Source organism: Trichechus manatus, unplaced genomic scaffold (assembly GCF_000243295.1).
Source record: "Trichechus manatus latirostris isolate Lorelei unplaced genomic scaffold, TriManLat1.0 scaffold00089, whole genome shotgun sequence".
NCBI classification, from domain to species: domain Eukaryota; kingdom Metazoa; phylum Chordata; class Mammalia; order Sirenia; family Trichechidae; genus Trichechus; species Trichechus manatus.
The window spans coordinates 34,010-54,051 of NW_004444025.1; the positions used below are offsets into that span (position 1 = coordinate 34,010).

At 37.8% G+C, this 20,042-nt stretch overlaps 1 protein-coding gene across 1 annotated transcript; it reads right to left on the reverse strand.

Moving 5' to 3' along the window:
* Positions 1 to 312: 312 nt before the first annotated feature.
* LOC101343885 (zinc finger protein 709-like) lies at positions 313 to 18,024 on the reverse strand. The gene is given in 5 exon segments (XM_012557197.2): positions 313 to 518; positions 520 to 2,199; positions 2,610 to 2,760; positions 3,724 to 3,850; positions 18,010 to 18,024. Coding segments are annotated over 5 exon segments (2,049 nt in total). The 5' UTR covers positions 18,013 to 18,024; the 3' UTR covers positions 313 to 430.
* Positions 18,025 to 20,042: the final 2,018 nt, after the last annotated feature.

Consider the following 20,042-nt stretch of genomic DNA (forward strand, 5'->3'; position numbering starts at 1 on the left):
AATAATTAACTTTACAATAAGAAAAAATCGAACAAAATGCGATACAAATACAAAAACAAAAGACTTAAACTAAATACAAATTGTTATTTTGTTGTATGCAAAAAACATCAATAAAACGCTAAAAAACATAAAACCACATTTGCTCATGGCTATTCCCTTCAGCCTTATTTGTAACAGCCAAAATCTTTAAGAAAGGTAAAATTTGGCTTGGACCAAAAAAGTTTTAATAAACACTTGATGAGAACAACCCCACAGTTACAAAGAAACTGTCATTTCTCCCAGAGGCGTAAATTAGCTCTGATGACCCCTTCTTTGAGTATTATTTTCTTAGCTACTGAGAAACTTTGCTCTTTAATCCAAGACTTTAGGAAATTTGCTCTTTGAAATTATAGCACTAAAAATGAAACATCCCATTTATTATATAGTCTCTCTACTGTGAGTTCCTATATGTAAGACTGAGGTGTGAGAAACACCTAAAGGCTTTCCCATATTCTTTACGTTCATAAGGCAACTCCACTGTGAATTCTATGTGTAGTAAGATGTGAGGAAGACCGAAAGATTTTCCCACATTCCTTACATTCATAAGGTATCTCTCAATTGTGAATTCTTCTATGTGAAGTGAGCTGTGAGGAACTCTTAAAGGCTTTCCCACATTCCTTACATTCATAAGGTCTCTCTCCACTGTGAGTCCTTACATGCAAAGTGAGAGATGACGAATAATTAAAGGCTTTCCCACACTGCTTACATTCATAAGGCTTCTCTCCACTATGAATTCTTATATGTGAAGTGAGCTGTGAACAACAACTAAAGGCTTTTCCACATTCCTTACATTTATAAGGTGACGTTCCACTGTGAGTTCTTTTATGTTTAGCGAGGGATGAGCCGTCACTAAAGGCTTTCCCACATTCCTTACATTCATAAGGTTTCTCTCCACTGTGAGTTCTTCTATGCATAGTGAGGTATGAGGCCCGACTAAAGGTTTTTCCACATTGCTTACATTCATAAGGCCTCTCTTCACTGTGAGTTTTTATATGTAAAATGAGGTATGAGGAACGACTAAAGGCTTTTCCACATTGCTTACATTCATAAGGCCTCTCTCCACTGTGAGTTCTCATATGTAAAGAGAGGCGTGAGGAACGACTAAAGGCTTTCCCACATTGCTTACATTCATAGGGCCTCTCTCCACTGTGAGTTCTTATATGCACAGTGAGAGCTGAAGAATAACTAAAGGCTTTCCCACACTGCTTACACTTATAAGGCCTCTCTCCACTGTGAGTTCTTACATGTAAAGTGAGGTGTGAGGAACGACTAAATGCTTTTCCACATTGCTTACACTCGTAAGGCCTCTCTCCACTGTGTGTTCTCATATGTTTAGTGAGGGTTGAGGCTTGACTAAAGGCTTTCTCACATTCCTTACATTCATAGGGCCTCTCTCCAGTGTGAGTTCTCATATGAGTAATGAGAGCTGAGGGATCACTAAAGGCTTTCCAACATTCCTTACATTCATAAGGCTTCTCTCCACTGTGAGTTCTTATATGTAAAGTGAGGTGTGAGGAACGACTAAAGGCTTTCCCACACTGCTTACACTCATAAGGCCTCATTCCACTGTGAGTTCTTGTAAGTCTAGTGTGGTATGAGGCCTGATTAAACCCTTTCCTACATTCCTTAAATTCATAAAGCTTATCTCTGTTATGAAATTTTTTATGTAAAATGAGGGCTGAAGGAAGACTGTAAGTTTCACAGTATTCTTTACATTCACGCTTATGACCTCTCACATGTGTCCGGAAGGATGAGAAACTACAGAAATCTTTCCCACATTCATTACACTTATAGTCTTTCTTACCAGTGAGTGTTGTCACAGGATTCTTAAGGGTTGAAATACAAATGAAGTCCTTCCCAAATACTCTACATTTATGGGGTTTCTTTCCATTACGAGTTCTCATAGAAGTGATCAGGTAAGAGGGATGACTTAAGGCTTCTCCCCGTTCATTAAACTGACAGGTCCTGCATCCAGTATGAGATCTGGTATGATGGTTATGTGATGAGTGATCCATGAAGCCTTTTCCACCCTCACAGCATTCAAAAGGATTTACTTCTGGAGGATTTCTTTTTAGCATAGTAAGATTTGGAATCCAGCTGAACGTTTTCCCACACGCATTGCCTTCATTATTTTCAGAGAGGTTGTCTACTGGGTGACTTCTGTTAAAAACAGGCAACATGCTGTTGGAAATAAATTTGTTCCCATTTCCCCATTACCGAATACAGTGAACGCACATGGTTTTCGCCCTGAGTTGTCTCATGTTTCATAGGTAAATCATCTAACAGAAAGACTACCATTACTGTCAATGTTTTACTAAATTATGAAGCTTTCTGATAATTGTGTCCAAGTGAAATGTATTTCAAATCTGACTCACATTTATGAAAATGTTGTATTATAAAAACTCTCCGAACACATAATTTTATAGCTAGGTTTACATATAAAAACATATACGTGTATGTTAGTATTTTATACGCATGTGTGTGCCTTTTAATATATATGTATTTTAATGTTACGACATCTTAGAACTTTCTCCTGAGGCACTGTTTTCTCTTATCTGAACGACACTCACCTCAAATGTCTCCCCTGGTTTTTATGCTGATTTTTACTGCCACATGATTCAGAGATTTCTCCTAACATGGAGGACCAAGTGTTAGTCTTCACGAACTGCATCATTATATGTTCACTGGATGACTCTTCTCCTTCGTTAATATTTCGAGAGACTGCATAATTCAAGTTGAGTTTCACAAACATGAAACAAAAAGGAAAGGAATTATTAGGGGGAAAGGCTGCTGTGAACAAAGACTTAGCCACATTTTGCTGTTTCAGTACTTTGGCAATGGTTAAAAAGCAATTTACTAGGAAAAACTTCCAAGAGGATTGACAGTGATGGTGATATAAACTGGTATACTTAAGAGAGCTAAGTAGAAAAATATTGGACACAACCCACATGTTAACATTAAAAGAGGAAAAGGATCTCCATAACCACAGGTGTGAAGAGGATTGCTAAGGTCAGAGAAGTTTAGGTATCTGTGTTATGTCCTCTACCCAAGAGACTTTTTCTAGCTGACTGATTCAAATGTAATTTCCTCCATGCAGGACTGGTCCTTCAAAAAATTCTTGCTTTCCTGGCACTTCCTGACACAGTGGTCCTGGATGAGCGCTATCTCCACTATCCTCAGATCTTTCCCTGACTTCTCTGGGAAACACATGGGTATAGTTGATGTGGTGCTCATGTAAAAATGCACATCATGAGAGAAGATAGTGCAGAGCAATTTCCTTGACGCTGACGCAAAATTTCGCTTTTCAGAGTTCCTGAAAATGGATGGGTGTGAGTTTATTTGCAGCAAAATAATCATGTCAAACTTGTAATAAGCACGGTAAGACTCTCTACAATGTCCCAAACCACAAATCTCTTCAGTGTCCCAAAGTGACCCGAAGCCAATGCTTACACTTAGAATACTTGAAGAACCTCTGGACTTTTAGTCACAAGAGAAATGAAAACTCACTGTAATACACAGAGCTTTACGTTCATGGGAAAGCTAGGATATGTAAGCTCCACAAACCAAATGACTATAACTGTTTCATTTAACAATTTATTCCCATTCATCCTCCCAAATACTAGAACTAGAAGAGTGAAATATTTTTGTTCACTAAAGGGATTAAAAAAATGATGACATTCTTACCTACTGAGACCAGGTTTTTGAAGGTTTCCATCATCACATCTCTGTAGAGTTTCCTCTGAGTAAGATCCAGCAAAGCCCACTCTTCCTGGGTAAAGACCACGGCCACATCTTCAATGACCACTGAGTCCTAAAACATCCCACATATTCTGGATCAACAAGATACCATGTACTCCAATGTGTACAAGAACAAAGGGTGGGGCTGACAGTCCTGGGGAACTGAGAATTCATAGGGATTTGACACAAGGTTCTTGTCCCTTCACTAACTACATTTACTTCCTCACTGACTGCATCTTCATAGACCTCCCACACACTGAAATAATCTCTCCAGTTTGACTGATGATTTGGAGTTTTATTCTTTTCTCTTTTGGACACTTAGAAAACAGCAGGAATCAGACAAACGTTCTAATTCAGATCTTCACTTCCTCGTGAACAATTACATACGTACACCTATGTTCATTTTTGCATTATTCACAATAGCAAAAAGATGGAAACAACCTAAATGCTAATCAATGGATGAATGAATGAATAAACAAAATGAATGGCTCAAAAAACATACGTACACATGGCGCAATAGTATGCAACTATAAAAAATAACAAGGAGTCTGCGAAACATCTTTTAACGTCAATGAATCTAAAGAACATTATCCTGAGTAAAGTAAGTAAATCACAAAAACACAAACATTCTATGGTCCCACTATTATAAACAATGAAAAATACACATATACACACAGAAAGCAAAATTCTTTGATGGTTACCAGGGATGAGAGGTGGAAGGAGGGGGAATCACTAAAGAGCAGACACTTGTAACTTTCAGTGACAGGAAAGACAAGATCAAATATGGGTGAAGTCAACACAATGTAATCAAGGTAAATCAAGGCACGAAAAAGAACATGAGAAAAAGGGACAAGTACAATAAATGTTATTAACATATACAATTCTGCAACAATAAAAAATACAACCAAATATATGTGTGTGGTTTCATTTATAGATGTGGATGCATATGTGTATAGAAAGACGTATTTGAGTAAATGCATGTACACGTATAGATGTACCTGTACGCGTATGCATATTCACGTTTATCTGTGCTGCATATCTATCCACATACATAACAAATTATATAGCGGGTACAGTTATGGAGGCTTCCTAGACATAAGCAAACAACACAGAGGATTGGTTTACTGACTCTAGGGCCTTGGGACCATAGTCTTGGGAGACAACTTAGTCAACTGGCATAACATAGTTCACAAAAATAATGTTCCACATCCCAGTTTGGTGAGTAGTGTTTAGCGTCTTAAAAGCTTGTGAATGGCTACCTAAAACACAACTATTGGTCTCTGCTCATAAAGAGTTAAAAAAAAAAAAAAAAGATGGAGATCAAAGAAGAAACCAATGCATGAGACTCATAGTCCACACAAACTACAAACTCTTCAAACCTGAGACCAGAAGAACTAGATGGCGCCCGGCTACCAACACTGACCATTCTGACCAGGGACATGATAAAAGCCCCCAGATAGAATGCAAGAAAAATGTAAAACAAAACGCAAATTCTTTAAAAAGGCCAGACATACTGGGCCGACAGAGACTAGAGGAACCCGAGACTATCACTCTAAGATAATCTCTGAACATGGAATTGAAGCTATTTCCGTGGGTCCCCCTTCAGCCAAATAATAGATTAACTTATAAAATAAACAGTATCATCCGTGAATAATGTGTTCCCTTAAATAATGAACTATATGAGACCAAATGGTCATTTACCCAAAAGCAAAAATGATAAAGCGAGAAGGGATAAGTGAAGCTAAATCAATGGAAACACAACAAATGGAATGGAAATGACAGTGCTGACACGCTATGAAAATTGTAACCAATAGCATGGAACTATTTGTATAAAAATTGTTAAAGGGGAACCTAATTTGCTATGTAAACTTTCACCTAAAACACAGTAAACAAAACAAAACAAAAAAACTACTAGACATTCTAAAGACAAAAACACAGCTTAAAAAGAGCAAGCATCAAAATCAGTCTATGATACGAGACAGATTTTGGAATGATCAGACCAAAGATTCCAAATAACTAGAACACAATGAGGTGCTAATAAATAAAGCATATAACATGTAACAACACACGGGTAATGTTAGCAGAGATGGAAACTGTAACAACAAAACCAAAGTAAATGCTAGAAATCCGTAACAGGAATGAAGAGTGCCTTTAACAAGTTCTTGAAATGAAAGAACAAAGCCAAGGAAATAATCAGTGAGCTTGAAAATAAATTCATTGAAACTCTCAAAACTGTAATGCAAAGAGAAGTAAGAATGAAAAAGATGGAATACCCAAGAACTGTAGAACAATTACTAAAGATAGGCTATCCACGTATTGAGAATATCAGGAAGGAAAGAGTAGAAACGAACAAAAGAAACATCTGAGATACTAATGACTGAGAAATTTAGAAAATTAATGATGCACACCAAACCAGAGATTCAGGAAGTTTAGGGAACACCAAACAGGATAATTACCAAAAAAAGTCCATCTTGTGATATCATATTCGAACTATGCAAAATTCAAAAGAAAAAACGGAAAGAGGCTGGGGGTGGGGCGATCACCTTCCTATTGAAGAACACAGTTAAGAATTACATTAGACTTGTTTTAAGCAACCATACAAGCAAGGAGTGGCATGAAATATTTAGTGCTGACAAGAAAAAAAAAGCTTAGTAAACTGAAATTTTGTATCCAGCAAAATTATCCTTCAAAATGGAAGTAGAAAAGAAATGGAAAATAACAAGAGTTGACAAGAATGTGGAGAAACTGGCGCCATCATCCATTGCTGGTGGGAATGTAAAATGGTACTGCCGTTGTTTGGGAGTTCCTCAAAAAGTTGACTATAGAACTACAGTATGACCCAGCAATCCCACTCCTAGGCAAACACCCAAAAAAATTAAAAGCAGAAAATCAAACATCTGTACACCAATGTTCACTGCAGCACTATTTACAACAGCCAAAATATGGAAACCTAAATGTCAATCAACAGATGAACAAAATACAGTATATCCATATAATGGAATGTTGCTTAGTTATAAAAAGAAATGAGACACTAAAACATGGATGAATTTTGAAAACATTATGCTGAGTGAAATTAGTCACAAAAGGAAAAATACTGTATGACCCCACTTATGTGAAACAGGCAAATATACAGTAACCAAACTTATCAGTGGTTACCAGGGTGGGAAAGAAGGAGAAAACTAGGTTCACTGCATAGGGGCACTGAATTTCTGTAACTGGTGGTGGAATAAATTGGGAAAAAATAGTGGTAACAGTTGCAGAACAGATAAACGTAATCAACGTCACTACATTATTGTTGTTTTCAAGTTGCTGCCAAATTGATTATGACTAATGGTGATCCCATGTGTGCAGAGTAGAACTGTTCAACAGAGTTTTCAAGGATGTGACTCTTTCGAAGCAGATTACCAGATTCCAAGGAGCCTGTAGGTGGGTTCAAATTGCCAACCTTTCAGCTAGCAAGTGAGTGATTAACCATTTTCACCACTCATTATACAAGTAAAAATTGTTGAACTGGCAAATGTTTTGTTTCTAATTTTTTTAATTACAATTTAAAAGATTTTTTAAAAAAAGGAGAAATAAAGATGTTTCCAGACAAATATAGAGAATATTGGTCACCAGGAAAATTTCCTTACAAGAAATGGTAAGAGAATTTCTTCAGAGAGAAAGAATGATATGGATCAGAAATTTGGATCTACATAAGGGAGAACATCAGACAATGAATAAAATAAACATAGAACCTTTTACTTTTCTTATTCTTAATTGACCTAAAAGTTAACAGTTTGTTAAAAATAATAGCAAAAATGTATTACGTGATTATAGTTTATGGATAAGTGAAATGAACAACAGCAATGTTATAGGGACAGGAGGGAGACACTGAGAATACAGTTATAAGATACTTGTACTACCCATGAAGTTGCACAGTGTTACCTGAAAGTGGACTCGGACAGCAGTAAATGTATGTAGTAAAATCTATAGCGAACACTAAAAGAAAAAAAGGAAGTGTAACTGATATCCCAAGACAGAAGAATATAGAATCATATATAAAGCTCTATTAAAACTAGAGGAAAAAAAAAAGATTGAAAGAAAAACAAAACAAAACAAAGAACAATAAATAGAAAACACTAACAAACATGATAAGGAGCCCTCATCATGCAGTGGTAGTGCTTAACTGCTAAACCAAAAGGGTGGTGGTTTGAACCCGCCAGCCACTTTGCAGGAGAAAGATGTGGCAGTCTGCTTCCATAAAGATTACAGCTTTGGAAACCCTATGGGGCAGGCCTACTGTCCTACAGGGTTGCTATGAGTCAGAATCGATTCGATGACACACAACATGAAGACATTAATCCGACTATATCAATAATCCCTTTAAACATTGATGGTCTATATGCACCAATTAAAAGACAAAGACCACATTGGCTACAAAAAACCACTTAAAGTACAAAGATACAGATTAAAAGTAAAAGAAACTCAAAAGAAAGATGAAGGAGCTATATTTATTCAGACGAAGCAGACTCCAGAGCAAGAAAAATGATCAAGATAAAGAAGAGCATTACATGATAAAAGGGTCAATTCTTCAAGAAGACATAACAACCCTAAATGTGTATTGCCTAACAAGAGAGCGCCAAAAGACTTGACAAAAAAACCAACAGAAATGCAAGGAGAAAGAAATGAATCTACTATTATAGTTGGAGACTTCAACACCCCTCAATTAGTAATTGACAGAGCCCACAGGCAGAAAATCAGAAAGGCCATAAGTGAACTAATATTATCAATCAACTGGATCTAACTGACATTTATACAATATGCCATCAAAAAAAAAAAACACTATACAGTCTTCTCAAGCTCACAGAGAGCTTGCACCAAGGTAGACCACATTCTGAGCCACATAACACAACTTAACAAATTTAGAGAATTAGAAATCATATAAACTATGTGCTCAAACCACAATGGAATTAACTAAAGATCAATAAAAGAAAAATACCTGGAAAAGCTCAACATATGTGGAGATTAAACAACACTTTTCTAAATAACACATAGAACAAAGAAGCCCCAAAAGAAATTACAAAACATTTTAAACTAAGTGAAAATGAAAACACAACTTAACAAAATTTGTTGGATGCAGAAAAAGCCATGCTGAGAGGGAAATTTACACCACTGAAAGCACGTACTAGAAAACAGACAAAATATCAATAACCTAGGATTCCATTTTAGGAAACAAGAAAAAGAAGAAACAATCAAACGCAAAGCAAGCAGAAGAAAAATAATAAAAATGAGAGAACATATCAACAAACATGAAAACAGGAAATCAATAGAGGAAGTCACTAAGACAAAAAACTGGTTCTTAAAAAAAAAAATAGATGAGTGAAGACACAAATGTTTATTAGAAATGAAAGAGGGGCCGTTATTACTAATCCCATAGACATTAAAAGAATAAAGGAACATTATGAACAACTCTTCACCCACAAACTCGATAACCGAGATGAAATGGACCAACTCCTTCTAACACACAATTTAACAAAATGTACACAAAGAGAGAATTTGAATAGGCCTATATCTATTAAATAATTAAACGAATAATTCAAAAACAGCACTAGGCTCAAATAGATTCACTGATGAACTCTATCAAACATTTAATCATGAAAATATACAAAATTTTCTATCTCTTCCAGAAAACAGAAGCAGAGCAAATACTTGCAAACTGATTTTACGAGGCCAGTAGCACCCATATGCCAAAACCAAAGGTATTACAGTATTACAGGTAATAAAAACTACCGACCAGTATCTCTCGGGAACATAGATGCAAAACTCCCCACAAAAAATTAGGGAATTGAATTCAACAACGTGTAGCAAGAATTATACACCACGACAAAGCGGGATTTACTCTAGGTATGGACGACTGGTTCGACATGAAAATCAACTGATGTAATCCAACATGTTAACAGGATAAACAAGAAAAATCATATGAACATATCAAAAGATGCAGAGAACGCACTTGACAAAATCCCAACACCCATTAAGCATAAAAGTTCTCAGCAGACCAGGAAAAGAAAGAAATGTCCTAAATTTTACAAACAGCACCTACAAAAAACCTACAGTTAACATCATAATTATTGGCAAGTAACTAGATGTTTTCCTGCTAAGACTGGGAACAAGGCAAGGATGTTACCACTCACCACTCCGACTTAATATTGTTCTAAAAGTCCTAGGTAGTGCAATAAAACAAGTATACAGACTGTTAAGGATGAAATATCCTGTCTTTGCAGACGAAATCATTGTCTATATACGAAATCCCAAAGAATCAAGAAACTCACTCATGAAATTGATCATACCAAAGTTGCAGCATAAAAGGTTAATATACAAAAGTCAGTTGCTTTCCTATATGCCAGTAAAGAACAACTGCAACTTTAACAACAGCGTTTACGTTGGTAACAACAGTAAAAATAAAACAATATAAATCTAACAAAATATACAAAAAACATACATGAGGAAAACTACAAAACTCTGAATAAAAAAAACTCAAAGGTCTAAATACAATGAGAGCTACTCCATGTTCATGCATGGGAAAACTCAATATTGTTAAGATGTCATTTCTTCCCAAAGTGATCTATATGTTGAATGAGATCCCAATCCAAATCTCAAGAAGTCATTTTGTGACTATCAATAAAGTTTTTCTAACATTTACATGAAAAGAGCAAAGGCTCAGAAAAGCCAACACAGTACTGAAGAATGGCAAAGTTGGAAGACTGACACTAAACCATTTCCAGACTAACTCTGAAGCTACAGTAAACAAGACAGTGTGGTATTTGCAAAAGAATAGACAAACAGATCAATGGAACAGAAGAGAGAGCCCACAAATTGACAGACACAAATATAATCATCTGATCTTTGAGTAAGGACCATAGGCAATTCAATGCAGAAAGGACAGCCTTTTCAATAAATGGTGCTGGAATACCTATACATCAACTAGCAAAAAAAGGAAACCTAGACAGAGATCTTACACCTTTTACAAACATTAGCTCAAAACAGATCGAAAACCTAAATGTCAGTGGAAAACTGAAAAACTCCAAGAAGACAACATAGGAGAAAACCTAGGTGACCTTGGGTTCGGTGATGATTTTTTAGATACAACACTTAAAGCACGATACATGATGGAAAAGAGTGGATAAACTGGACTTCATTAAAAAACTTCTGCACATATTGTGTTACCTATATATTTACTACAAAAAATGGCTTAAAAAATGAAAAACTTCTGCTCTACAACAATGCTAAGAGAATAAAAAGACAAGCCAAAAGCTCGGAGAAAATCTTGCCAAAACACATATGTGATAAAGGATTGGTATTCAAAATATACGGTCCCTGGGTAGGGCAAACAGTTTGTGCTCAGCTGCTAATGTAAAGGTTGCGTTTGAATCCATTCAGCGGTGCCACAAAATAAAGGTCTGGTGCTCTGTAATACATGGGGTTGCCATTAGTTGGAATCAATTTGATGGCACGGGTTTGGGTTTTTTTGCTTTTTATTCAAAATATACAAACAACTCTTAAAACTCAACAATAAGAAAGCAAAAAACCCAATTAGAAAATGAGCGAAAGATCTAAACAGGTGATAAGCATATGAAAAGATGCTCAACGTCATGTATCATTAAGAAATTGCAAATTACAACAAGATACCACTACATATTGATTAGAATGGCTAAACTCCAAACCAATGACACCAGTCACTGCTGGTGGGAATACAAAATGGTACACCTAGTTTGGCAGTTTCTTACAGAACTGAATACACTCTTACCACATGATCCAGCAATTGTACTCCTTGGTATTCACCCACGACTTGAAATCTATGTCCACACAAAAACCTGCATACAATTATTTATAACAGTTTTATTCATAACTGACAAAAATTGGAGGCAACCAAGAGGCTCTTCAATAGATGAATGGATAAGCAACGTGTGGTGCATCCATAGACTAGAATACTATTTAGCAAAAACAGAAATGAGCTACCAAAGGTCACGTAAAGACACAGCAAAATTTAAATGAATATTGCTAAAAGAAGCCACTCTGAAAAAACTACATACTATAAGATTCCAACTATGTAACATTCTGGAAAAGGCAAAAACTACATAGACAGTAAAAAGATCAGTGGTTGCCGGGTTTCAGGGTAGAGGGGAAAGGATGAATAAGTGGAGCATAAGGGATTTTTAGGGCAGCGAAACTATTCTGTGTAACATGATAATGGTGGATACGTGACATTATGCATTTGTCAAATCCTATAAAGTGTACAACACGAGGAGTGTGCCCTAATATAAACTATGGCTTTTTATAGATAATAATGTAACAATATTGGTTGATCAATTATAACAGCACACTAATACAAGATACTATAGGAAAAACCAAAGTGGGGGGGAAAGGAGGAAGTAGGGGTATATGGGAACTCTTTATTTTCCCCTCAATTCTTCTGCAACCCTAATATTACTCCAAAAAAACAAAATTTATTTATTAGAACACAAATGTTGAATATCAATAGGGCAGAGTGAAGATTGTGACTGAAAATCAACTCATGGGGGGGTACATCAGGACTGACCTATCTCTATGACATGTTCATTTTATGTATCACTCAACTGTAAACTGTACACCTATTATAAATTTTTCTACAGCCACGTCAAAAACACCCCTCAAATTCAGAAATGGAAACTTTTAATCTGAAAATGGGCATATACAAAATATATACCCCGAAGAACACATGTATTCTACATCTTCCTAGTAAAAGCAGATAGAAAACAATGATATCCATTATTCCATTCCTATTCAACATTATCCTAAAGGTTATAGCTGGTATATGCCAAAAAAGAACAAGAAAGAAAAAAGGTAAAGAAATACGAATGTTAAATGGGGGAGGGGGAACACCCCACTCTATTTTATAGATTAAATAATTGCATACGTAAAATCCCAAAAAACGGTACAGACGATTATAGGACTGGGAGATTTTAGCAAATATTCAGATTACAAAATAATTACCAAAGAAAGATTTAAATATTTCATTTATATACACTGGAACCAAGCAGTTACAAATCAACTTTTAAAACATAACACGTATTTTAATAAAAAGTACCTAAGCTGTGGTGGCATAGTGGTTAACAGCTTGGCTGCTAATCAAAAAAAAAAAAAGGTCAGCAGTTGGAATCCATGAGTCACTCCTTGGAAACCCTATGGGGCAGTTCTACTCTGTCTTGTAGAGTTGCTATGAGTCGGAATTGACTCGACAGCAACAAGTTTGGGTTTTTTTTGGGTTAATGAAAAAATTATAAAACATTATTAAATGACATCTAAATAGACTGAAATAAATGAAAAGGCAGCACATGTTCTTAGAAAATTGTTCTCCCCAGATTGTTATTTCCAATGCACTTCCATAAAATTCCAAGCAATTATTTTTTAGAACGTTAAAAAAAATGCATTAAAAATGTTATCTGGAAGTACAAATATCCATGAATAGAGAAAATGTTCCAAGGAAAAGGGAATAGGGGCTTGTCCAAACATGTCATATACATAATTATACTTTCACATATTTACTTTATCAGTAAGACAGTGCGGTATCAGTTATTAGGAAAAAAAAAAAAAATCACTGCTGTTGAGTTGATTCCGACCCATAGCAATCCTCGTGATGGAATACACAAATAGACCAATGGGAAAAAACAAACAGCCCTGGCAAAAGCTCACCAATCTATAAAAAAAGTTGATTCATGACACAGCATGGCAGTGACAGAAAACACATACACTTCAATATGTGAGGTAGTGTCAACTAAATGGAGTCCCTGAGTGGCGCAAAAGGTTAAGAGTTCTGTTATTAACCGAAAGGTTGGTGGTTTGAGTCCACCCACAGGGACTTCTGAAGAAAGGTCTGGCAATCTACTTCCAAAAAATCAGCCACTGAAAACCCTAGAGAGTACAGTTCTACTCTGAAACACATGGGGTAACCATGACTCAGAATCAACTCTACTGCAACTAGGTTTTTTAAAAAATCAATTAATTATCTGATTGGAATAATCCATTCCCATGTACTTTTGCTGAAGATCATTCAAAAGCAGCTGCCATCAGTACACTGACAGGGAACTGCCAGAAATTCAAGCCGGATTTAGAAGACAATACGGAACCAGGGATATCATTGCTGATGTCAGATGGGCCCTGACTGAAAGCAGATAATACCAGAAGGATGTTTACCTGTGTTTTATTGACTACCCAAAAGCATTTGACTGCGTGGATCATACCAAATTATGGATAACATTGCGAACAATGGGAATTCCAGAACACTTAATTGTGCTCATGGGAAACCTGTACACAGATCAAGAAGCAGTCATTTGAACAAAACAAGGGCATACTGTATGGTTTAAAGTCTGGAAAGGTGTGCATCAGGGTATCCTTCAGTATGGATTACACATCAACATAAAGAAAATAAAAATCCTCACAACTGGACCAATAAACAATATCATGATAAATGGAGAAAAGACTGAACTTGTCAAAGATTTCATTTTACTTGGATCCACGGTCACCACCCATGGAAGCAGCAGTCAAAAGAAATTAAAAGAGGTTCTGGGCAAATCTGCTGCAAAAGACCTCTTTAAAGTGTTGAGAAGCAAGGATGTCACCTTGAGGACTATGGTGCACCTGACCCAAGCCATGGCGTTTTCAATTGTGTCATATGCATGTGAAAGCTGGATAATGAATAAGGAAGACCGAAAAGGAATGGACACCTTTGAATTGTGGTGTTGGAGAATAATATTGAATAAACCATGGTCTGCTAAAAGAACAAATCTGTCTCGGAAAAAGTACAGCCAGAATGCTCCTTAGAAGTAAGGATGGCGAGGCTACATCTCACATATTTTGGACATGTTGTCAGGAGGGATCAGTGCCTGAAGAAGGACATCATGCTTAGTAGGGGGTCACTGAAAAAGAGGAAGACCCTCAACGAGATGGACTGACACAGTGACTGCAACAATGGGCTCAAGCGTAACAATGATTGTGAGGATGGCACAGGATTGGGCAGTGTTTCGTTCTGTTGTACACAGGGTCACTGTGAGTCAGAACCAAATCGACGACACCTAACGACAACCACCACCACGTACTCCACATGTAAAAAATAAATTCCAGGTACGTTACTTCTAAATACGAAAATGTAAAATTATAATACTTTCACAAGTTATAAGCAAATGATCTTATGACATCAGAATTGAGAAAAATTCTTACCAGTAAGACATAAGGGAAGAGACTGACAAATTCAACTATACTAAAATTTACAACTATTCATCAAACAGCAGAGAAAATGAGTGAAAAGATAAGTTATATACGAGGAGAAAGAATCCCGAAGTTCTTTTAAAGAAGATCTAAAAAACCATAGAAATATAAATTAACAGTGGGAAAATATGCACAGCTTTATCAGCAGTGGAGTAGTGTAAGATAATTACAGAATAAAATCAAAGTAAGATACCATTGCACACTCTTTACAAGAGCAAAAATTAATTAGAAAAGCAGATGAAACAAAAATACATATGCATACTTTGTAGGAGGAAAAAGTTGTAAAATGCATTAGCATTTCCTAGTAAATTTGAACATGGCTATAGTTTACAACTTAGCCATTTTCCCTCACTGAAGAATTATTGTGCAGGGGCACATGGCACCTGGAAAAAGAATGAACAGAAGAACAGCAATACTCACAAGAGCAGAACTTACATTTGAACCACTCAAATCCTGTAAACTCTACAATCAGTAGGTACATTGTAATCCATTCAAACAATGGGAACATACATACACAGGCACATGGGTAGACTGCAGCTGCGACACCAATATGAAACTCAAAAGCATCCCGAGGAAACAAGTCGCTGAAAAACCCAGAGTAATAACTGAATTTACAGAAAGCTCAAGAGGCAAAACTAAACAATATAAAGTTTACGTATTAAAACCTAATCTAGGCATAGGTGGGAGGACAAGGACCTAGAGTGGGGGATTCATGGCTTCCACACACCTGACCCACACAGGATCCAGATGGACTCACTGTCCATACCTTTTGTGATATCAGAAGAACACCAATACCAACTATAAACATTTAAAGCCTTCACCTATGAACTCTCTCCCCCTTTACAACCCATAACCCATTAACAACAATTCATTATCAAGCCTCACCCACTTATAAGGATAATCCAGTTCTCTGCAGAACTCACCATTTCCTTGCTCCAGCTTCTGGAAGTCTAAAGGAAATTCCTCAAAACGTGCCTCTTACTAAATGTTTTCTTCCTGAAATTGGGATAAATATGGTCCTAAATATACATACACTGGGCAAAAGTGCTGCAAGAGACCCCTTTAAAGTGTTAAAAAACAAAGATGTCACCTTGAGGACTAAGGTACGCCTCACCCAAGCCATGGTATTTTCAATCACCTCCTATGCATGTGAAAGCTGGGCAGTGAATACGGAAAAATGAAGAATTGACACCTTTGAATTATGGTGCTGGCAAAGAATACTGAATATACCGTGGATTGCCAGAAGACCAAACAAATCTGTCTTGGAAGACGTACAGCCAGAATGCTCCTTAGAAGGAAGGATGGCGAGACTTCATCTCATGTATTTTGGACATGTTATAGGAGGGACCAGTCTCTGGAGAAGGACATCATGCTTGGTAAAGTAGATGGTCAGCAAAACAGAGGAAGACTCTCAAAGAGATGGACTGACAACAGTGGCAGCAACAATGGGTCAAGCACAACGACTGTGAGGACGGCACAGGACCTGGCAGTGTTTCCTACTGTAGTAGGGTTGGTGTGAGCGGGAATCAACTCGACGGCACCTAACAACAATATACATGCTAGTTCCAGCTCATTTTTAATTCATCTGTCTTAAACACCTATAACCGTTAAAGGAGGGGGAATATATTCCTTATCACAATCTTACCATTTGTAGGACTAAAAAAAAAACAAAAGAAATCCATTGCCATCAATTCCAACTCACAGCAACCCTATATAACAGAGTAGAACTGCTCCATAGGGTTTCCAAGGAGCGGCTGGTGGATTCAAACTGCCCACCTCTCAGTTAGCAGCCGTAGCACTTAACCACTATGTCACAGCAATACTTAACGAAAGTCCTGCCTCGAAAAAGCACACAAAAACAAAAACATTTGAGGCAGGAAAATTGTGATCAAGAACATGCCCCTTTGAAATAAGAACAGACCTGAATTTGAGTTCAGACACTGCACTTACCAGTAGCTTTGTCCATGGGCAAGCTATTTAATTTCTTCGAGTATTATTTTTGCAAAATGCCGCAAATACTCCCTACCTCGCAGCGTTGTTTTGTGAATAAAAGGAGGTTCAGTATATACTTTGCACAGTGCCCCCCCCAAAAAAACTGTCGCCGTCCACGTGATTCCAACTCATAGTGACCCTATAGGACAGAGTATAACTACGCATAGGGTTTCCAAGGCTGCAATATTTAAGGAAGGAGACTGCCCTATCTTTCTCCCACAGAGGCTGGTGTGATTTGAACCGCTGAACCTTTCAGTTAGCAGACGAGCGCTTAACCACTGCGCCACGAGGGCTGCTACACAGTGCCCAGCCCTTCTGAAATAGCTCAACAAATGGTAAGTTTACATACAGGCCGAGGGGTGACTGAGGCCTGATGAGGCGCTCAAGGTTGACTACAGTGTGTGTGCGCATGGGTTAGGGAGTGGTAGCAGGTGAGGACAAGCGTCTGGCTGAGGCTGGATTGTTTAAAAAAAAAAAAAAGAAAAAAAAAGGGGAGCACGGTGAGCAGTAGACTGGAGGGGGTGGGAGCTGAGCATTTAGACTCAGACTGACTACCCTGGGCATCCATGAGGCCTGTGACTCTGCATTTTTCACAAAGTCCCAGGTGAAGCTGACGTTGCTGGTCTGAGAACCACGCTTTTGCTTGGCGAGGATTCACAGGTTTTACCTGTTAATGCACCAAGAAACACAGGTCCACCTCACCTACTTGGCTGTCCAGAAAGCAGCAGCGGCCAGTGGGCCGGGATCTCGGAGGAAGTAGAGCGGGGAGCGGCGGCAAAGCGGCGGAGCCAGGCACAACCGGGCTACCGAAAGTCTCGGGCTACAGGAAGTCCCGAGGTTCTGGGGGGATGGAGAGACCAGGAGTGCACAGGAGAGCGGGGGCAGCGCCCCGGGACGTGAGCCTGCGGGGTCACCTGGTAGTGGGTTACTCTGACTGGCGACAGAAGCAAAACCTACCATTCACCGCAGCAGAAGCGCGACGAAACGTGGCTGCCGACCAGAGGACGCACACTTCCGCTTCCGTTTTCTGGGACTCTCGGTGCCGCAGGGGAGGGCTTCCGTGTGCGAGTCCAGAGGGCACTGGGGTGAGTGGCTTCCCCTTATATTTGGGACCTGGCCACTGCTGTATTTATGTCCTCTATAGACAAAAACCTAGGTATTCTTAAATGCGTGTATGAACTGAAACGCGGATTTCAGTAATGAAAGATACCTTGGGGAGCAGAGAAAGTTGGTATTGGAATATTTGGCCATTTGAAAACATTTTACCATGTTCTTTAGAGAAATAATTTCTTTACTCCTCATAAATATTTGCTCATCTTTAGAATTGTTGAAGTCTCTAGTTTGGCTTCTGTTTTCATGGTTTGTCGTCTCTTGCCTATCAGGAATCTTTCCCTAAGAGCAGGATACAGACTGTGCAAACCAAGTATGAGCTCTCCAAGTGCTGAGGACCTCGAGAGAGGAGTTTTCTAGGGTGAGAGGCAGAAAGGTACCCGTCCTTCTGAGGGCTAGTAGGTAAAAGGTGAAGAACTTTTGAAAATGACAATTATAAAATTTTTACTTTTTTCTCATATATACACAGATAGTAAAGCGCATAGTGTGTACTAATCTTAAGTGTACAACGCGATGAATTTTTACATCTGGATATACACTCATATAACCTCTGAGATCAAGTTAGGGAAATTTTCCAGCACACAAGAAGATTCTCTCCTGCCCTTTTTCCAGTTGATACTCACCTAGGAGTAACCAGTGTTCTGACTCTTATTGCCATAGATAAGATTTGCCCATTCTTGGAGTTCGTATAATCGGAATAATACTGTATGAAGTATATTGTGTCTGACTTCATCTAGTCAACAAAATGTCTGTCAGATTTTATCTATGTTGTTGCACATACTATAATTTGTTATTTTTTTGTCACTGTGTTTTATTTCAAGGGATGAATATACCTCAATTTTTTAATTCATTTATTCATTTTATTGTGTTGTTAAAGTTTGTATTATAACCCAGCATATGCTCTATCCTGCTTAATATTTAGTGAGCACTTAGAAATAATGTGTCTTCTGCTGTTCGTGGGTGGAGTGTTCAATAAATGTCATCTAGGTCCAGAATGCTCCTTAGAAACAAGGATGGCGAGACTTCATCTCACATACTTTGGACATGTTATCAGGAAGGACCAGTCCCTGAAGAAGGACATCAGGCTTGGTAAAGTAGAGGGTCAGCAAAAAAGAAGACCCTCAATGAGATGGATTGACATAGTGGCTGCAACAATGGGCTCAAGCATAACAATGATTATGAGGATGGCGCAGGACTGGGCAGTATTTCATTCTGTTGTACATAGGCTCACTGTGAGTCGGAACCAACTTGACAGCACCTAACAACAACAACAGGTCAAGATGGTTGACGGTGTTGTTCAGACCTTCTATATGCTTGCTGACTTCCATATCCTTGTGAAGGTGGGAAGAGGCTGGTAAGAACATAGTCTGGAAAACTAAGAGAAATATGATAAGATCAGAATATTTTGATGTATTCATGGATAAAAGAGTTATGATTAAGGGATCCTCAAATGCTTGGGAAATGTTGTTTCATGTTAATATTATAATCAGGTTTCAGATCACATCCCCAATGTGGTGTTGAAGATGCTATTGGGCAAAATGGACCATTAATCCAATACAGAATTTATCACTTCTTGGGTTTGATTTGCTGGAGGGTTTTGCTTTTATAATTTTGATCAAGATTACAGAAAATGGGACATATTACATATTCGTCATCCTGCTAACTTTCCCTATTATAAAGGGCAGTAAGGCAAGTTGGCCTTGAAGAAGGCTCAAATACCATAATACACCATTACTTAAGGTTGTTATTGTCAAGAAGGCTGAATAGTGCAGTGTCTCAAAGTTCCAAGATGGGAGTCTAAATTGCAGCTGTGTCATGCAGCAGCCATGAGTTTTTTTTCAAGTCACTTCTCCTCCCTCAACCTCAGTTTCCTCTTATAT